At 48.7% G+C, this 20,221-nt stretch overlaps 1 protein-coding gene across 6 annotated transcripts in view; it reads left to right on the top strand.

The window, feature by feature from the left end:
- The window catches only part of XRCC1 (X-ray repair cross complementing 1), a 339,102-nt gene that overhangs the window by 205,359 nt on the left and 113,522 nt on the right, over positions 1-20,221 (top strand). For all 6 annotated transcript variants that reach the window (XR_003852563.1, XM_029576097.1, XM_029576094.1 and 3 more), the window contains exon 12: positions 1,519-1,684. Coding sequence is in view for 5 of the 6 variants with exons in the window: in XM_029576097.1 (XP_029431957.1) it covers positions 1,519-1,684 (166 nt within the window). In the remaining variant the exon portion in view is untranslated. The remainder of the gene's footprint in view (positions 1-1,518; positions 1,685-20,221) is intronic.

A 20,221-nucleotide genomic window follows, 5' to 3' on the forward strand; every position in this document is an offset into this window, starting at 1 on the left:
CAGCCTGGCTTATGAGAGGCGGCAGTTGAAGAAAAGAGGCTACCCTGATACAGTTATTTCAACCCTCCTGCAGGCACGCAAGAAATCCACTTCTCTTGCTTATGTTCAGGTCTAGAAGGTTTTTGATACCTGGTGGCGTGCTTCCGTTGTACATATTCTAGCATTCTTGCAGGAGGGACTGAAGAAAGGGTTAGCGTGCAGTTCTCTTCGGGTGCAGGTGGAAGCCCTTGGATGTTTGCAGGGAAAGATTGACGGCGTCTCCCTTGCAACTCATCCAGATGTCACGTTTTTTGAAGGGCGCGAAGCATCTGCATCCTCAGGTTAGACAGGTCTGCCCTTCGTGGAGTTTGAACCTGGTTCTCCGAGGCTTGTGCGGTCTTCCCTTTGAGCCTATCAAGCAGGCTACCTTGAAAGACCTGACTCTCAAGGCGATTTTCTTGGTGGCTATCATGTCGGCTAGACACATCTGAGCTATAAGCATTGTCCTGTCGGGAGCTCTTTCTCCGGATTTTGGACTTAGGAATTTCCCTTCGAACAGTACCCTCCTTTCTGCCGAAGGTAGTCTCGGGGTTTCATTTGAATCAGACAGTGGAGTTACCTGCGTTTACTCATTTGGATTGCGATTCGCCTCAGGCTTGCGAATTACATAGGTTGGATGTGCAGTGAATCCTACTTCGCTTTCTGGAGGTTACCAATGCCTTTCGATTGTCTGATCACCTGTTTGTCTTATGGTGTGGCCTGAAGAAGGGACAGAAAGCTTCTAAGGCTACCATTGCCAGCTGGCTGAAGGATGCCATATCCTCAACTTACATCGGGCTTGGGCGTTCAGTACCGGATGGTTTAAGAGAACATTCAATCAGGTCTCGGGCTGCGTCTTGGGCGGAAAGTCAATTTGTCTCGCCACAGGAGATTTGCAGGGCAACTACCTGGAAATCTTTACATACCTTTCCGAGGCATTACCGTTTGGACATCCGGGAACTGAATGTCGACTGCTTTGGCAGCAGTGTTCTCCAAGTGGGACTCTCCAGGTCCCATCCCATTTAGGGTAGCTTGGGTACATCCCAGCGGTCTGGACTGATCCTGGTACGTACAGGGAAAGAAAAATTGGTTCTTACCTGCTAATTTTCGTTCCTGTAGTACCAAGGATCAGTGCAGACACCCGCCCTTGGAGTCTGGAGAGTCTGCTTGGTTTTGTTTTCCTTTTGCAGAATATTCTCAATAGGGTAGCATTCAGGTTGCTTATAGACATGCTCCCTCCATGTACATAAGTTCCTCATTATGCAGTTTCCTTTTTTCTTAAGTGGTTTGTTAAAGGTTATGATATTTTTCATTCTGCTATGGTATGGGTTATACTGAAGGATCGCAGGTGGCACACCAGTGTAAGAGAGAGAGTGCCTTTCAGTTTTTTTCTGACTCCATCTGCTGGAAAGGAGACACAACTCAGCGGTCTGAACTGATCCTTGGTACTACAGGAACGAAAATTAGCAGGTAAGAACCAATTTTCCTTTTCCTTTACAGAAAGCAGACTACGTAGATGATCCTATAAGCGACAAGCCGCCCCCAACCCCTGAACTGAAAGCAGAAGAGGAGGAGGAGGTTGAAGAAGATGAGGAGGAGAGGCCTGGCCCATCCAGGGTGCAGCATGATGAAGACCATGGTGGCTCCACTGATGAAGGCAACCCAGGTAAGAAAATAGTAAATCTTGCTGTAACCACAAAGTCTCTTGGGCAGTGCTGAATATTGTCTGTTGACAGTAATGTCTTCCAATGGAGCCACCTCTCTAGGTCAATAAAGTTTTACCACTGAGCATGAACAGGATTTACCTCACGTGCTCTGCCTCTTGAGCCCTCTGGGTTTTTGGTCCGAGCTTCTATACGGACATGTACCCTCTCTGGCTTACCTTTTCTCCAAATCAGCTTGACAGTTGTTTGTTGCTGTTTCTTAGCATTCAGAGAGGTTAATCCACACCAGTGGGTTATGCACCTCTACTAGCAGATGGAGACTGAGCAAAGCTTACGTCACGGTATATATATACCCCTGCACTGACATCAGCCTGCTAGTATTCTCCATCTCCAGCAGATGGACATGCATCTCCCTAATGGGGATTGCTAATAAATAAATAAATAAATCAAGTCCCTAATAAAAGGAGGCTTCTACAAACTTCACATACTTAAAAAACTGAAACCCCTCCTCCATGCACATGATTTCCGTTTAGTCCTGCAGTCCACTATCCTTTCCAAACTAGATTACTGCAACTCCCTTCTGTTAGGCCTCCCTGCATCTACTATCAAATCCCTACAAATCCTTCAAAATGCGATGGCAAGAATTACCACAAATACCCGTAAGACTGAACACATAACCCCCATACTAAAGGACCTGCACTGGCTTCCCATACCATACCGTATCAAATATAAAACCCTCACTATCCTGCACAACGCCCTCCACAAAAACAATCCCGCCTGGCTTAGACATGCCACACTTCTGTACCTCCAATCGACCCACCAGAAATGCCCTCGCAGGCACCCTGCACACCCCACCTCTCAAAACCGCACACCTCTCCAACACCAGAGAAAGAGCGTTTACCATAGCCGGCCCCACCCTTTGGAATTCACTTCCCCATTACCTGCGACTCGAGCCCTCCTTACAGTCTTTCAAAAAAGGCATCAAGACTTGGCTGTTCAGGCAAGCCTACCCCGATACCAATCAAACCTAGCCCACTCCCCACCTATTCCATCACCGCCCTCCTTCCTTTTTACCCCCCCCCGCCACCCCCCCCCCCCCCCCAGCCCACACTCCCTGCCCCCTGAATTCCCCCCCTCCCACTTCTACCCCTTGCACCCACCTCCCTCCCGCCCCCCCTTTTTTGAACTCATCTTTGCCAAAGCCTTAACCCTAACAAGTATTTATGCTATTTATTTAATGTAAATAAGTACCTCGCCTTAACTTATAGTTTTAGAATCCAGTTACAATTATGTTCCTTTTATTATATTGCTCAATTTGATTGTTCATCTCTCTCCTTCTGCCCTATCCTTTCTTGCTGCTCTTCCCCTACCCCCTCTCACACTTTTCTTGCCTGCTCCCCTTCTCCCCCACCCCTGTTCATTGTATTTTCCACCTGCTTCAGTTTTTTTGTAAACCGGCATGATATGCCCTATGAATGTCGGTATATTAAAAGTTTCATAAATAAAATAAATAAATAAATAGATTTTAGAAGAAGGAGAAAATTATTTCCTGTTCGTACCCCAGATCAGTCCAGACAAGTGGGTTTGCGTCCCTACTAGCAGATGGAGGCCAAGAACAAAACTTTGAGGCACTGCAGTCCCTCAGTATTTCTCTGACTCCAGCAGATGGTAGAGGTGCAAACCTGCAGTCTGGAGTTTGGATTAAAAAAAAGAAACAGAGAAAGAAGATAGAAAATTCCTGGAAGGCTTCCCAAGCTGTTAGGTTTCCACAGCGGAAAAAGGTAAACAGTGGAGTGCCTCAGGGATCTGTACTTGGACCAGTGCTTTTTAATATATTTATAAATTATCTGAAAAGGAGTACAACTAGTGAGATGATCAGATTTGCGGATGACACAAAATTATGCAGAGTAGTTAAATCTCAAGTGGATTGTGATTAATTGCAGGAGGATCTTCCAAGACTGGAAGACTGGGCTACCAAATGGCAGATGAAATTTTACGTGGACAAGTGCAAAATGATGCATATAGGAAAGAATAACTCTTGCTGTAGTTAGACAATTTTAGGTTCTATCTTTAGAGTTACACCCATGAAAGAGATTTAGGCATCATAGTGGATTATACATTGAAATTGTCAGCCCAGTGTGCTATGGCAATCAAAAAAACAAACAATGTTAGGAATTATTAAGAAGGGAATGAAAAATAAAATGGAGGATGTCATAATGCCTCTGTATCGCTCCATGGTGACACACCGCACCTTGAATACTGTGTGCAGTTCTGGTCACCTCATCTCAAAAAGGATATAGCCGCATTGGAGAAAGTGCAGAGAAGGGCGACCAAAATAAGGGGCATGGACCAGCTGCCCTATGAGGAAAGGCTAAAGAAGATAGGGCTGTTCAGTTTGGTGAATATGATAGAAAACTACAAAATAATGAAAGGACTTGTTCAAGATAATGTAAATCACTTATTTTCCTAGTGTGTAGATAGATGGACTCAGGACCAATGGGTTATATTGCTCCCCTGCTAGCAGATGGAAACGGAGTCAGGTTTCAAAGCTGACATCACCTGGCTTAGATACATTCCTGCAGTGACCTCAGCTCTTCAGTATCTCTACATCTCTTAGCAGATGTGGACCTGCTTTCCCTATCAGGATTGCTGTTACCCTTTGGAAGAAGAAATTTCTACTTTTAAATTGGAGAAAGATTGAGCCCCGCTCTCATGCGGTGATACCTAAAGGTCCTCCCCCAGTTGAGAATTCCTGAGGCGATTTCCGAGATCCCTCCAAGGTATGCCTGGGTCCAGTAGCTGGTTCCTGGCATGGACTTCTCTGTACTCGGCTGGTAAGCGCTGAGCCCTGGTAAGTGAAAAAGAAAAAAGATTTACCGATCCAGAGACGATTGGAGGGACTTCCGGTAGATTTCCTCCGGTCTCCGTGCTCTGTGCATCATACCGACATTGAGGAAACCAAGGGGTGCTCCCTTACCTTGCTTCTGTTTTCGGGGGAACCGGAGATTTCGAGCCTCCAAATCGTCAGGTTCGTCTTCCAGGCAGACCTCAGGCAGGCGGCAGTTGTGGAGCCAGCCCTTTTGAGTCTGCCGGCTTGGCAGAAGCGGGGTTTCCCAAGGAACGGGAGCAGCAAAATCTTCCCAATGAGGCGCTGCTGGTCCACTTCTCTGTTAGTTAGTTATTTATTTATTTATTTATTTATTTATTTATTTTAAAACTTTTCTATACCGTCGCTAAGTTATGTACCATCGCAACGGTTCACAAATAGGCACAAATAATGTATATATAGGTGGGTATCGTACATTCTAACAAGTGCCAGCTACAAACGGTAACAATATCATTAATAAATATACATTTTTGGGTAGTGATGAAATAGTTGTGGGAAGGTTTATTGTGGTACTTTCCTTTGGTCTGTTTCTCTACTGTACTATGTATTTATAATATTGTGGTGCCATTTATTTTGGCTTGCGATTTCCTGTATTTTTCGTTCTCTCTCTCCCTCTCTACCCCACTGTTTCTTTTGGAAAGGCTTGATTAAAGAGCCATGTCTTTAAGGTTTTTTTAAAGGATTTGATGTTGCTCTGTAATCTTAGTCCAGTGGGCATTGTGTTCCATAGAAAGGGCCCTGCCAGTGATAAAGCCCTTTCTCTTACTTGTGTTAGTTTAGCTGATTTTACTGTGGGGATTGTTAGTAGTGCCTTGTTAGCCGAACGAAGGTTCCTTTGCGGTACATGGACTCTTAGAGCTGTATTTAGCCAGTCAGCTTCTTTATCATATATTAGTTTGTGTATTGTGCATAAGGCTTTGTACTTGATCCCTTATTCAATTGGTAGCCAATGTAGTTCTGCTAAAGTTTCAGTTATATGGTCCCTTCTTTTTTTTCCTGTTAAAATTCTGGCTGCAGTGTTCTGGAGTATTTGCAGTGGTCTGATTGAGGTGGGGAGTCCCAGTAAGAGTGCATTACAGTAATCAGTACTGGCGAAAACAAGTGTCTGTAGGATTGTTCTGAAGTGGTCAGGTGTGAGTAACGGTTTCAATCTTTTCAGTATCATGAGTTTTGCATAGCCTTCCCTTACTTTTAAGGATATGTGTTGTTTTAAATTGATTTCTGGGTCCATTATTACTCCCAGGTTTCTTACTTTTTCGGCCAGTTCTATTTTCTGGTTATTTCCTAGCATTATTGTTATGATAATAGGCTGGTTGGCTCTTTTTTTTTTTTTACAAGGAGTGGGCCAAAATTATGTCCGACCAGAGAGTCTTAGACATTGTAAGTCACGGTTACAATTTATAATTTGCTCAGCCTCTCAGAGATCATTTCCTTGTCTCCCCATGCTCTTCCGAATGAAAGAAGCTGGCAGTGCAAGTCAACGTAAGCCACCTCCATGAAGTTAGCATGTGGCACATTTAAAACTAATCTGAGAAAATTCTTTTTCACTCATCGCACAATTAAACTCTGGAATTTGTTGCCAGAGGATGTGGTTAGTGCAGTAAGTGTAGCTGTGTTTAAAAAAGGATTGGATACGTTCTTGGAGGAGAAGTCCATTTCCTGCTATTAAGCTGACGTAGAAAATAGCCACTGCTATTACTAGCAACGGTAACATGAAATAGACTTAGTTTTTGGGTACTTGCCAGGTTCTTATAGCCTGGATTGGCCACTGTTGGAAACAGGATGCTGGGCTTGATGGACCCTTGGTCTGACCCAGTATGGCATGTTCTTTTGTTCTTATGCCTCTGCGATCTGGGGGCTATTGTGCTGGTGCCTCTGGCGGAGCAAAGGATGGGCAGGTATTCAATCTACTTCGTACTACCAAAAAAGGAGAGCACGTTCTGGCCCATTCTTGACTTGAAGAAGTTAAACAAGGCTCTCTGGGTCCCTCATTTCTGCATGGAGATCATTGCAGCGGTTCACAAGGGAGAGTTACTGGCATCCTTGGACTTGACGGAGGCTTATTTGCACAAAGGAATTCAGCCCGAACATCAGGTTCCTGAGGTTTATGATCCTAGGGGAGCACTATCAGTTTTGCACCCTGCCCTTCGGTCTCGCAACAGCCCCCAGGACTTTCACCAAGGTGGTGGTGGTGGTGGCAGCGACTCTCCGGAGGGAGGGAGTGCTGGTGCACCATTATCTGAACGACTTGCTAATTTGAGCAAAGTCTGAGACTCTCTCTACCGGGAGGCGATCGATCATGTCCAGCATCTCCTGCGATCTTTGGGGTGGATAGTCATTTGGGCCAAGAGTCATCTGGTCCCCTCCCAGACTGTGGAGCTCTTAGGAGCTCTTTTCAACACACGGTTTGGCAAAATATCCCTCACCAAGGAGCAGATTCAGAAGTTGCAATCTCAAGTTCGCTCGTTGCTGGCTATGAGCATACCCAGGGTCTGGGACTATCTGCAAATCCTGGGATCAATGACCTCCACCCTGAAACTGATTCCATGGGCTTTTGCACATATGAGACCTCTTCAATCAGCTTTGCTTTCCTGATGGGATCCCCTCTCCGAGCAGTTTCAGATTCCGCTCCCTCTTACAGAATCTGCATGGTCCAGTCTTTTCTGGTGGCTCCTCCTGGACAAGCTTTGCTGGCGGATAGACCTGGAAGTTCCCTCTTGGACAGTGGTAACCACAGATGCGAGCCTGTCTGGTTGGGGGGCAGTCTGTCACGACAGATCAGTGCAGGGCCATTGGCCAGTGGCAGAGTCCTCGTGGACCATCAACCGGTTGGAAACCAGAGCCGTGCGCCTTGCTCTTCAGGCTCTTCTCCCCTGGTGCAAGGGAGATCAGTATGGATTCTGTGCGACAATGCGATGGCAGCGGCCTACATAAATAGCCAGGGGGGGCACCAAGAGCTGACTAGTCGCCCTGGAAGCCCAGGAGTTAATTCACTGGGCAGGACTGCATCTAGAAAGGATCGCAGCTTTGCACATTGCAGGCAAGGACAACGCTCAGGTGGATTTCCTGAGCAGTCACCAGTTGGATCCTGGGGAGTGGTAGCTGTCGGAGGCGGCTTTCCTACTCATCTGCCGCAGGTGGGCCACACCGGGCATGGATCTTATGGCAACATTCCACAATGCCAACTCTCCCAGTTTCTTCAACCGATGTCTGGAGCTAGGAGCAGAAGGGGTGGACGCATGAGTTCTCCCTTGGCCATCTGACGAGCTCCTGTACGTGTTACCTCCATGGCCCTTGATCAGAAAGGTATTGTGCCGCATAGAGACTCATCCAGGCAACGTAATTCTGGTGGCTCTGGAGTGACCAAGGCGGCCCTGGTTCGCAGATCTTGTCAACCTGATGGTGGATGGGCCCTTGTGGTTTTGCTGGATGCCGCAGCTTCTGTGTCAGGGCCCTGTTTGTTTGGAAAGGACGGATCGCTTTGGCTAGCAGCCTGGCTTTTGAGAGGGAATGTTTGAAGAATAAGGGCTATTCAGATGCAGTCATTGCCACTCTCTTGCAGTCCCGGAAGACCTCCACTTCCTTGGCATATGTCAGGGTGTGGGGGATCTTTGAATCTTGGTGCACGGAGTTTGAAGTGGTGCCTATCCATAGAAACATAGAAATGACGGCAGAAGAAGACCAAACGGCCCATCCAGTCTGCCCAGCAAGCTACGCACTTTATCCATTTTTTTCCCCCTTTTTCTCTCTCCCACCTGTTACTATTGGCTTCCAGTACCCTCCAGCCCTAATTCCCCTCCACCCCACCACCAATGTAGAGAGCAGCGCCGTATCTGCATCCAAGTGAACATCCAGCTCAATTAGGGGTAGCAACCACTGTAGCAAGCAGGCCACACCCCTGCCCCATACTCTTACCCACCCCTGTTTTTTTTTTTTTGTTTGTTTGTTTTGTTGTTTTTGTTTTTTTGGAGATGGCAGCCCTCCATCCTTCCGCTCCGTGAAGATGGAACACCAACCACTGGCATCCCGCTCCGTGAATGCCTCTGTGGCTACTGCCGCTCCGTGCAGTGTTTGAATGCCTCTGTGGCTACTGCCGCTCCGTGCAGTGTTTGAATGCCTCTGTGGCTACTGCCGCTCCGTGCAGTGTTTTGCTGCCTCCTCTTTATCCAGGCCACAGTGGCAGACGTTTTGGCCTTTTTACAGGATGGTCTTGGGAAAGGTTTGTCCCTTAACTCTCTGAGGGTTCAGGTGGTGGCCCTCGACTGTCTGCATAGAAAGGTGCGGGAGTTGCCCTTTCGGCACATGCAGACGTGGTGCGTTTTTTTTAGGGGGGGGTAAAGCATTTGCATCCTCCTTTCCGGAATCCCTGACCCTCATGGAGCCTTAATGTGGTCCTGAAGGCAATGTGTGCGCTCCCGTTTGAACTGCTGAAGCGGGCAACGTTAAAGGATCTTACTTTGAAAGTGATTTTCCTGGTGGCTATCTCTTCTGCTAGGAGGGTATCTGAGCTCCAAGCTTTGTCCTGTAGGGAGCCCTTCTTACGGATCACGGATTCGGGAGTGTCCTTGAGAACAGTTCCCTCCTTTCTTCCTAGGGTGGTGTCGACTTTTCATCTGAATCAGTCTGTGGAGCTACCTTCCTTTTCGGATTTGGATTTTTCCTCTCCTCTTGCTAAGGATTTACGGAAATTGGACGTCAGGTGGGCTGTGTTCCATTACTTAGAGGTGATTAACAGTTTCCGCTCTCAGATCATGTTTTCGTCTTGTGGAGCGGCCCCAGGAGGGAGGCACAAGGCCTCTAGGGCCACCATTGCATGATGGTTGAAGGTTGTTCAGGGTCGTCCGGTCCCGGTCAGTCTTTGTGCGCATTCTACCCGGTCACAAGAGGCCTCTTGGGCCGAGTGTCAACAGGTTTCACCATAGGAGATTTGTAGGGCAGCGACGTGGAAGACTGCACACATTTGCCAGACATTACTATTTGGATGTCCAGGCCTCAGATTCTGAGGGTTTTGGGGGTAGTGTGCTTTGAGCGGGACTCTCAGGGTCCCATCCCGTGTAGGGAGGCTTGGGTACATCCCAACAGTCTGGACTGAACTGGGTACGTACAAGGAAAGGAAAATTGGTTCTTACCTGCTAATTTTCGTTCCTTTAGTACCACGGATCAGAAAACAACACGGAAGCCGATCCAATGTAGCAGCAATGCAACCGAAACAAAATTAGAAATTGGTGTCAGGAAATATTTTAATTAAAAGTAAAAATCTGTGCCCGACTCTAGCAGCGTTTTGCCCATACAATGTGGGCTGCTTCAGGGGCTATATATATAAGAGCAATGTGAGAAAGAAGATGATCATTCAAATAATGTTAATTCCTTCACAGTAACTAGTAGTATAAAGCTTTATACACTTTCCGTATGCTGAGATGCCGACTTATGCATTTGTGCTGTTTTGTACTGTAAATTTAAACAAGATTCTTGCGGTGGACAAATACAGTAGACTTCCTGTTTGCTGAGATTTTAATCTGTTTACAGTCTGTGCTCCGAGCTATTGTGCCTAAGCTAATGTCTGTAGCTGCACTACTAGTTACTGTGAAGGAATTAACATTATTTGAATGGTCATCTTCTTTCTCACGTTGCTCTTATATATATAGCCCCTGAAGCAGCCCACATTGTATGAACAAAACTCTGCTTGAGTCGGGCACAGGTTTTTACCTTTAAAATATATCCTGACACCGATCTAATTTTGTTTTGGTTGCAGTACCACAGATCAGTCCAGAGGCTCGCCCAATTCAGACCAGAGTGTTTGGAGAGTCCGCTCGATCAGTTCTTCTTTACCAGGAGGATATACTCAGTTCAAGTTCCGCACAGGAGGAACTTGAACTGAGTTCCCCTCCTTATCCTCCTTCCCCTCTCTCCTTCCCCTCTCTCCTCCCTTGTTTTATTGCTCCATTGTTTTATTGTATTTTTCCGCCTGAGCTCATTGTAAACCGGCATGATGTGCTTCACGAATGTCGGTAAATAAAAGTTAGTAAATAAATAAATAAATAAATTATGTATTTTCTTGAAGGTTCCTTAGCCCTCTGCTCAGTTTGGGGGGGAATCAGTTTCTCATAGTTGTTGTTCATTATCTTTTTAGTGGGTTCCTTCTTATCTGGCTTGGGTACAGTTCAATACCGACAGACTGCAGGTGGCACCTCAGGGTATAGGGCAATGTCAGTCAAAAACTTCTTGGTCTCCATCTGTTAGACGAGAGGCATAACCCTACAGTCTGGACTGATTCGTAGTACTACAGGAACAAAAATTAGCAGGTAAGAACCAATTTTCCTTCACCCTCTGACTGTAGACCAAAGCCTTCCCTCCTGGGCAGTAGCCCTGGTAGACACATCCTCCGGGCGAGAGGACAATGCATCTCCTATCAGAACTCACTGTAATCCATTTATTCTTGGGTTTCTGGATGTTCTGGGCAAGTGGGGGAGGTTATCTGGGCTGCACAATTGTGAAGAATGGGTGTCTTTGGGTTACAGGTATTATCTTATCTGAGCCCACTGTAAACCACTTGTTTCTGAATTTTCTGTGGTAGTAGGGAAAATATTCCTGAATTCTCTAAATTGGATGAGGATTCCTTGTTAGTTGCTAATTCAGCTTTAAGGTGAGCCCACTCCTTTTTCATGGAAGAGAGTTCTGAACCAATTGGCAAGCTCTAAGCTTCCAGATGATTTGCCTTAAGATAAAAGCTCCACAATTGTTTCATTGAATAAGTCATTTTGTTCATTTGATTTGATAGAGAACTCTATAATCTGATAAAGAATTACCAAATTATCTTGTTATTAATTACATATCCCAGCCAGACTGTATTAGAAGAGCAAGCCCTGGGGAGGGTGAGTAGAGGGTTAGGGAGGAAGGGAATTGAACAGTTGATATCTACTATAATTTTAGCTTACATGAAGTTATAGCGATCTTATCTAATTCTCTGTATACTTAAGTGAGGTTTTTTTTTAATCCTATTTTCACATTGCTAGCAATCAGTATCTAATAATTCACACTTTATGCCTTCAGTGCTTTAGTCTGAGTAATCCCCTCAAAGGCACACCAACAATGCAAATATAGACAGCTTTTTTTTGCTAAATTTCAGTGATTTAAGGCAGACATGTATACCTCCTCTTCTGCTCCACCACTCCCAAACTTATGGGTTATATCCTCTCATCCAGCACACATGGAGGCAGAATTCTTTTTTTTTTTTTTTTAATCATCATCATCTTATATGTCATATTTAGAACTAATTCAGTCAGTGTTCTCTGCCTCCAGCCGCTGGAAGGACATTTTTTGAGTTCTCTACTCATAGAACAGAAGGATTTATTCATTAGGAATCAGCCTCTTACTATTTTCTTAGCATGAAATTTAAGGCTATATGCTCCTGCGGATGTTTTTCCTTCAGTGAAGCACACTCAGACAGCATTTATTTTCTCTGCTCCCTTCTCTTTAACTTGGCAAGGTTGAGCAGCATTGGCTTGTTTTTCCCTGTACGTACCCGGATCAGTCCAGACACCTGGGTTTTGCCTCCGCACCAGCAGATGGAGACAGAGCAAGATTTTACTGGCTCCACCACATATAGCAGGGTGCCACCCACAGCCTCTCAGTCTTACTCTGTCTCCAGCAGATGGTGCAGGTGCAAAGCCACAGCCTCTGGGATCCACAGGATAGTGGTGCTTAGCTAGTTAGGGTTGTTTGAAAAAAAAAAAAAAAGAAACAAGACAAAAGGACACAAAGAAGACTCAGTCAGATCTTGGCCATGGGAGCCTCCCAGGGGAGTGGAATATCCTGAGGGGGTCATCCTTCCCTGGTTGAGGCAGCTGCTAAGGGTCGAGGACCCGGCCGTGACGGGTTAGCAGCATCGGGGGTGACGGGGAGCCCAGTTCACTCACCCCATACTGGAGCAGGAGCCCAGCACCACGGCCAGCGCCAGCACGTAAAGTACAAAAAAAAAAACAAAACTTTTATTTGTACGAAGCGGCCTTTGGTTTTTGTAATCCACCCTGCGCTCCGACTCTCCATTGCGGTTAGTTCCAAAAGACAGTGTCAGGTTCGCGGCTGTGCTCCTCGTTCGTGTTTGCTTTAGCAGAGGGGCGGCCGGCGGAAGATGCCGCGAGGCTCGGCGTGTGTCCCGTGCGGCTCGGCGGGTGACGGGATGTGCGCGAGTTGTGTGCAGGGCGGTGAAGGGCCGTCGGGGGAGCCGGACCAGGGCGCCGCAATTGCCGCCGCACGAAGGGAGGCTCACCGAGGGCTGTGCAGATCCAGCCATCTTAGATTCTTTTAGGGAGGCCACGCGGGCGGCATCGGGGGATGGGCCGATGCCTCCCGCGCTTTCTCCTCAGCGGCCGGACCGGGGGGGCGGGGCTGCCTCCCCCGTACCGGAGGATAGCCTGGGGGAGCCTTCCTCGTCGGGGGACTCATCGTTTTCGTCGGATTTTGTACTTTTAATGAAAAAAGTCCTAAAGCACAGAGTCCTTAAGAAAAAGGCAAAGAGGGCCCCTGAGGGCAGTAGGAAGCAGTCCAGCGCCCGGAAGAGGCAGCATAAGGATAGGACTCCCTGGGAGGTGGAACCTCCAAGGGAAAAACGACCCTTGCGGACGGTCCCTCAGGGCGCGGTCACGGAGTCCTCTTCTCAGGATGAGAAGGATCCGCTCCCGAGACCCCTGGGCGGGGTTGACGAGTTGGCTGGTGAGGTGCCAGTGCAGCCTGGGACCAGCAAGGGGCTGCCGGTAGCGGACGGTGAAGATCCAAAGGTGGTCCATCTATTTAAAAAGGAGGAGCTGGTTCCTCTCATCCCGGCCATACTGCAGGAGCTCGGTGTGGAGGCGCCTCCAGTGGAGTCCCGTCCGGGGGCCAAGATGGGATCCGGTGGTGTTGGGTCTCCGGGGTCCACCCGTCGCTTTCCCATTCCACTTTGCAGCAACGGACATCCTGTTCCGAGAGAGTGGGACACTCCGGAGCTGGGCCTGAAGGTGAGTAAGGCCATGGATAAGCTATATCCACTTCCGGAAGACGCCCTGGAACTCCTTCGCCTGCCTAGAGTGGATGCTGCGGTGACGAAGAGGTCGACGATTCCAGTAACGGGGGCCACAGCTCTCAAGGACGTCCAGGATAGGAAGTTGGAGCTTCAACTTAAGAAAGTGTTTGAAGTTTCGGCCCTGGGGGTAATCGCAGCGATCTGTAGTAAGTTTGCCCTCAGGGCGGGCCTGCGCTGGGCTCAGCAGCTTCAGGCAAATGAGGATCTTTCGGAAGCAGAGGCTCTTCAGGCAAACCGCCTGGAGGCAGTGATAGCCTACAGCACGGATGCGTTGTATGACCTGTTGCGTACGTCGGCCAGATCGATGGTGTCAGTGGTCTCGGCTCACCGGCTTCTCTGGCTTCAACATTGGGCAGCAGACGGGTCCTCTAAGGCCCATCTGGGAGCCCTTCCCTTCAAGGGGAAGCTGTTGTTTGGCAAGCAGTTGGATGATCTGATGCAGTCGCTCGGGGAGACTAAAGCGTTTAAGCTACTGGAGGACAGACCTAGATCTCGGGGGTTGTTCCCCAATAGGACCCGATTCAGAGGGAACAGGAGGTCCCGACCAATGAGATCGTCAGGATCGGCTTACCGTGCCAGCTCGTCCCGACAGCCGTCGTGGTCTCAGTCCTTTCGTGGCAGACGAAGCGGAAAGCAAGGTGCTTCCCCAGCACGATTGGGGCCTAAAGCCTCCCAATGAAGATCATTTGGTCCATCCCTCGCGGCAGATGTTGTCTGGTGCCACATGTGGGGGCCCGGCTGATGCAATTTGCCGAGGAATGGACCAAGGTAATGGCGGACCAGTGGGTCCTCTCCGTGATATGTCACGGTTACGCTTTAGATTTTGTACGGATGCCTACAAGCAAGTTTCTCGTCTCGCCTTGCAAGGGCCCGGAGAAGCGGCGGGTGGTGCTGGACACACTGCAACAACTAGAGGATTTGGGGGCCATCACCCCCGTACCGCGAGGTCAGCAACGCACGGGCCGGTACTCCATATACTTCGTTGTCCCCAAGAAGGAGGGCACGTTCAGGCCAATTTTGGATCTGAAGAGCGTCAATCGGTGCTTACGGATCCCACGCTTCAAAATGAAGACGATTCGGTCGGTGGTTGCCTCAGTGCGTCCAGGCGAGTTCCTGGCTTCTCTGCATCTGACGGAGGCATATCTTCACATAGGCATTCAGCCGTTCTTCCAGAGGTTTCTTCGGTTCTGCATACTGGGCAGGCACTATCAGTTTCGAGCTCTTCCTTTCGGACTAGCCACCGCTCTTCGTACGTTCACCAAGGTGATGGTAGTGGTGGCAGCTTGGCTCCGGAGGGAGGGGTTCCTGGTGCATCCCTACTTGGACGATTGGTTGATTCGGGCGAGGTCCGAAAGACAGTGTCAGGAGGCGATCAACAGGGTTCTCCAGCTATTGCGCTCCCTAGGCTGGGTGGTCAATCTGGCCAAGAGTCATTTGATACCAACTCAGTCATTGGAATTCCTGGGGGCGCTGTTCGACACAAGACTGGGGAAAGTGTTTCTCACCCGGGAGCGTGGTCAAGTTACAAGGCCAGGTGCGACGCTTATTGTCTCTGCGAATGCCTCAGGTGCGGGACTATCTTCAAGTTTTGGGCTCCATGGTGTCCACGCTAGCTTTGGTGCCCTTGGCTTTCCTCATCTGCGGCCTTTACAATCGGCGTTGTTGTCTCGCTGGAATCCGGTGTCTGAACAATTTCATCTGCCGCTTCCCCTCATGGACCAGGCGAGAGCCAGTCTCAGCTGGCGGCTAGAGTCCAATCATTTGGTGTCGGGAGTGTCCCTGGTTATGCCCGAATGGACGATGGTCACCACGGATGCCAGTCTCTCCAGCTGGGGAACGGTATGTCTTGGACGTTCAGTGCAGGGGCAGTGGTCCAGGACACAGTCTCGATTGTCCATCAACTGCTTGGAGACCAGGGCGGTGGCTCTGGCGTTGCAATATTTCCTACCGTTAATTCGGGGGAAGGCGGTCAGAGTGTTGTCGGACAATGCGACCACAGTGGCATACATCAATCGCCAGGGTGGAACGAAGAGTCAACTGGTGGCGACGGAGGCCCAGCTAATGATGCGCTGGGCGGAGCAGAATCTCAGCTACCTGGCGGCGTCTCACATAGCCGGAGTGGACAATGTTCAGGCGGATTTTCTCAGTAGTCGTCATCTAGATCTCGGGGAATGGGAACTGGCAGAGGAAGCGTTTCAACTCGTCTGCGAAAGGTGGGGCACGCCTCACATGGACCTGATGGCCACTTTTCAGAATGCGAAAGCTCCGCGATTCCACAGTCGGCGGAGAGAGAGAGGGGCCGAAGGCGTCGACGCGCTAGTGCTTCCCTGGCCCACCAACATTCTACTGTATGTCTTCCCTCCGTGGCCCCTGATCGGCAAGGTGCTTCGGCGCATAGAACTACATCCGGCGCCCGTGATCTTAGTAACGCCGGAATGGCCAAGACGGCCGTGGTTCGCGGACCTCCTCCACTTGGTGGTCGAGCCACCCTTTCACTTTAGGGAGTCCCAAGCTCTTCTTCAACAAGGCCCCGTCTGTTTGGAGGAGGCGGATTGCTTCTGTCTCGCGGCCTGGCTTTTGAGAGGAAACTCCTAAAGAAGAAGGGATATTCGGAGGCGGTGATAACCACATTGTTGAGATCGAGGAAACAGTCTACGTCGTTGGCCTATGTTAGGGTCTGGTCGGTGTTTGAGGATTGGTGTAGGGCTCACAGTCTGGACCCTATGGGAGCTGCAGTGTCTGATGTCCTAGCTTTTCTACAGGCTGGTCTCTCGAAAGGTCTCTCTTGTAGTACCCTTCGCGTGCAGGTGGCAGCGCTGGGGTGTCTTAGAAGTAAAGTTCACAGGGTGTCACTGGCTTTACATCCAGATGTCACTCGCTTTCTTCGGGGGGCTAAGCATCTGCGCCCTCCATTACGGCACCCTTGTCCGTCCTGGAATCTCAACTGGGTGCTATTGGCCTTGTGTTCGGCACATTTTGAACCTCTTAAGCGCACGACTTTGAAGGACCTTACGATGAAGGTGGTGTTCCTAGTGGCAATTACTTCAGCTAGGCGAGTTTCTGAATTGCAGGCTCTGTCGTGTAGGGAGCTGTTCTTACGGATCTCAGATTCCGGGGTCTCGTTGAGGACGGTTCCTTCCTTTCTGTCCAAGGTGGTCTCCGTTTTTCATTTGAATCAGTCCATCGAACTTCCCTCCTTCCCTGAAGGGGATCGGTCAGAGTCCGGGGGGAGGGAATTACGGAAAACTGGATGTCCGCAGGGGCCTTGTTACGCTATCTGGAGGTCACGAATCCGTTTCGGGTTTCGGATCATCTATTTGTTTTGTGCACTGGTCCAAGAGAGGTGGTGTGGCTTCCAAGACCACAATCGCTCGTTGGCTCAAGGAGGCCATTGGCTCGGCATACTTACTGCGGGGGCGACCGGTTCCCGTAGGGCTTCGGGCTCATTCTACGCGGTCTCAAGCGGCTTCATGGGTGGAATCCTTTCAAGTGTCACCTCAGGAAAACTGTAGGGCGGCCACGTGGAAGTTGTTGCATACCTTTGCAAAACATTATCGATTGGATGTGCAGGCCACAAATTCGGGGGTTTTGGTGAGGGAGTTATCCGAGCGGGGCTCTCTGCATCCCACCCTAGGTAAATTGGCTCTGGTACATCCCAGGTGTCTGGACTGATCCGGGTACGTACAGGGAAAGGAAAACTAGTTCTTACCTGATAATTTTCGTTCCTGTAGTACCACGGATCAGTCCAAGGACCCGCCCGTCTCTCGAGTATATCTACGCTGAAGGAGAGTTTATGCTGAAGTAACGGAGAGTCCGCTCGTGGATTTATACTAGTTGGTTCTTGATTTGTTCACTCCATTGGTTCTGGGAGCCTTGTTCCAGTTGGGGGTTTGAACTTGTTTTGTTGTTGGGTTAACATAGTTAGGTAGTGGATATGTGCTCTTATAATCTGCTTTGACATTACGTAAGACTGAGAGGCTGTGGGTGGCACCCTGCTATATGTGGCGGAGCCAGTAAAATCTTGCTCTGTCTCCATCTGCTGGTGCGGAGGCAAAACCCAGGTGTCTGGACTGATCCGTGGTACTACAGGAACGAAAATTATCAGGTAAGAACTAATTTTCCTTTACAAGTTAATTCTAGCAAAGAAAGAGGAAAAAGGTAGCTCCCTGTACATATCCGGATCAGTCCAGACTGCTGGGTTTTGCCTCCCTTCCAGCAGATGGAGACAGAGAAAAACTTGAAGAGCACCCCTTCTTCAGTATTTCTGTCTCCAGTAGATGGAGGAGGTACAAAACCTGTTAAGCTGCTTGCCTTGTTACAGCCTTATACTTGAACCCTTTCAAATTGATTCGATGGTGAGAAAAATCGTCGCTGCGGTGTTTGTACACATCTGCTGAAGGAAGTTTGCTCGGTTTGCCACAGTAAATCTGAATCACCTTGATCTAACCCAGATGCTACTTCCAACAAAAAGACTTCCTTCTTGAAGCTCCAGGCACACACAAATCTTCACCCAGGATGATTTCTGCCTCTGGAAAGCTGTTAACTTCAGCCATTCCAACAGCTGATTTGGTTGCAGTGGCCATCTTGGATCAGCCTCCCGGGATGTCTGCATCAAGGGCAGGAGCCGTGTCAGGTCAGGGGTTTTCAAGAGATAAAGGTAGATCTCGGCCCTTTCGAGGAGCAAGAAGGCCAAGGGACGATTCTTCCTGGCCCACCAGTGCTTCACAGAGTACACAATGAAGCCCAGAGGATTCATTCGCTAGGGGAGCCCATAGGGGGGGCAGGTTACAGGCTTTTCTTGGGGAATGGATCCACATTACTTCAGATCAATGGGTTTTGGATATAATCCAATATGGTTACCCTGCAGAATTAAGAAGATTAATAAGAGATCGTTTTGTTATCTTACCTGCCCATATTCCAGTCAAGGTTGCCGCAATTCGTTTGGACATTGAACAAGTTGATTAAATTGCAGGCAATTTGACTGGTTCCAATCAAGGAGTGTCAAAAGGGATATTATTCAATTTATTTTGTGATCCATTTTGGATCTAAAATCAGAATATATATGTTCTTTGAATCCACATGGAATCTTTTTGCATTATTATTTATTTGTTTTATTTATCAAGTTTTATATACCGTCGTTCTGTTTCGCCATCACAACGGTTTACAAGGTTTCAATGTTTAACAGAGTTTTCAAAAAGTTCGTTCATATGGTTGTTAACATAGATATTATCATTTTACATAGATATTATCATTTTATAAACTTAGTTTTTAGGTTAGTCTATACATGTTTCGGTTCATTATTATGTTATTTCCTGTCGTGTAGCCAGATGGACTCAGAACAAGTGGGTATAGTGTGCTCTTGCTAGCAGTTGGAGACGGATCTGACGTCAGCACGGGTACATGTACCCCCACAGGAAGTGAAGCCCTTCAGTAATTTCCATCTCCAAAGCAGTTTGGAGAGCTTGCACGCTCGCTGAGCGTGTTTCCAATCTACTTTCTATTTTCTACTTTCTACTTACTAAATTTCTACAGGAACATCGAGCCCCGCACTCCTGCGGTGATACCATTTGGTCCCTCCCCCAGTTGAGTTTCCCGAGGTGATTTCCGTGATCCCTCGGAGGTTTAGGCCTCGGTCCGGTGGCCAAATCGCGGCAGGGACCAAGCCCCCGAGCAAGAAGGGCTTGGGTCGGGCTAAGAGGCGCCTTGGTCCCGGCATGGACTTGGGAGGCAGCGGGTGCATTCCTCAAGCGCGATGGTGAAGGTATTTCCCCTCTCCCCCGCAGCCGGGTTCCAGCCGGGAAGCGCCGAGGATCAGGTAATGCGTACATCTCCTACTTTTGGTCTCCGAGGTACGAGGATCGGCGGCGTTGCCTGTATCCGGCAAGCCGCGGAGGTCGCCATTTTGTCAGCCTTGTTAAGGTATTGAGCGCCCATGATAGGCGCCTGTATCATATTGAGCGCATATTTGGAGCGTATGTTGTCTACCATTTAGCGTATATTACTGACCGCATATTATTGTGTATACATTGTATTGATCGTATATAGCTGCCGCTTATTATTGCGCGCATATTGTATTGAGCGCATATTGTATTGAGCGTATATAGCTGCCGCTTATTATCGAGCGCATATTGTATTCAGCGTATATTGCTGCCGCATATTATTGAGCGCATATTATATTAAGCATATATAGCTGCCGCATATTATTGAGCGCTTATTGTATTGAGCGCACATTGTATTAAGCGTATATAGCTGCCGCATATTATTGACCGCTTATTGTATTGAGCGCACATTGCTGCCGCATAGTATTAAGCGCTTATTGTATTGAGCGCATATTGCTGCCGCATATTCTTGAGCGCATATTCTTCAGCGATGGAACATTCAGACGCCCCGGCGTCTCCGGCGGCAGCGCCTCCTGATTCCGGCGTCAAAGCCCTCTGCCTCTGCTCAGCATGCCAGCTTAGGGCCACGCACAGCGAGGAGCCAGACTCCCTTTGTGCCCAATGTGAGGAGGCAGTGGGAGCCTCGGGCCAGGACCAGTCTCAACCGAGGTTTGTTGACAGTTCCCCAGGGGCCACCCCCGGATCTCGCAGG

The sequence above is a fragment of the Rhinatrema bivittatum genome, chromosome 14 (assembly GCF_901001135.1).
Source record: "Rhinatrema bivittatum chromosome 14, aRhiBiv1.1, whole genome shotgun sequence".
Lineage (NCBI taxonomy): Eukaryota > Metazoa > Chordata > Amphibia > Gymnophiona > Rhinatrematidae > Rhinatrema > Rhinatrema bivittatum.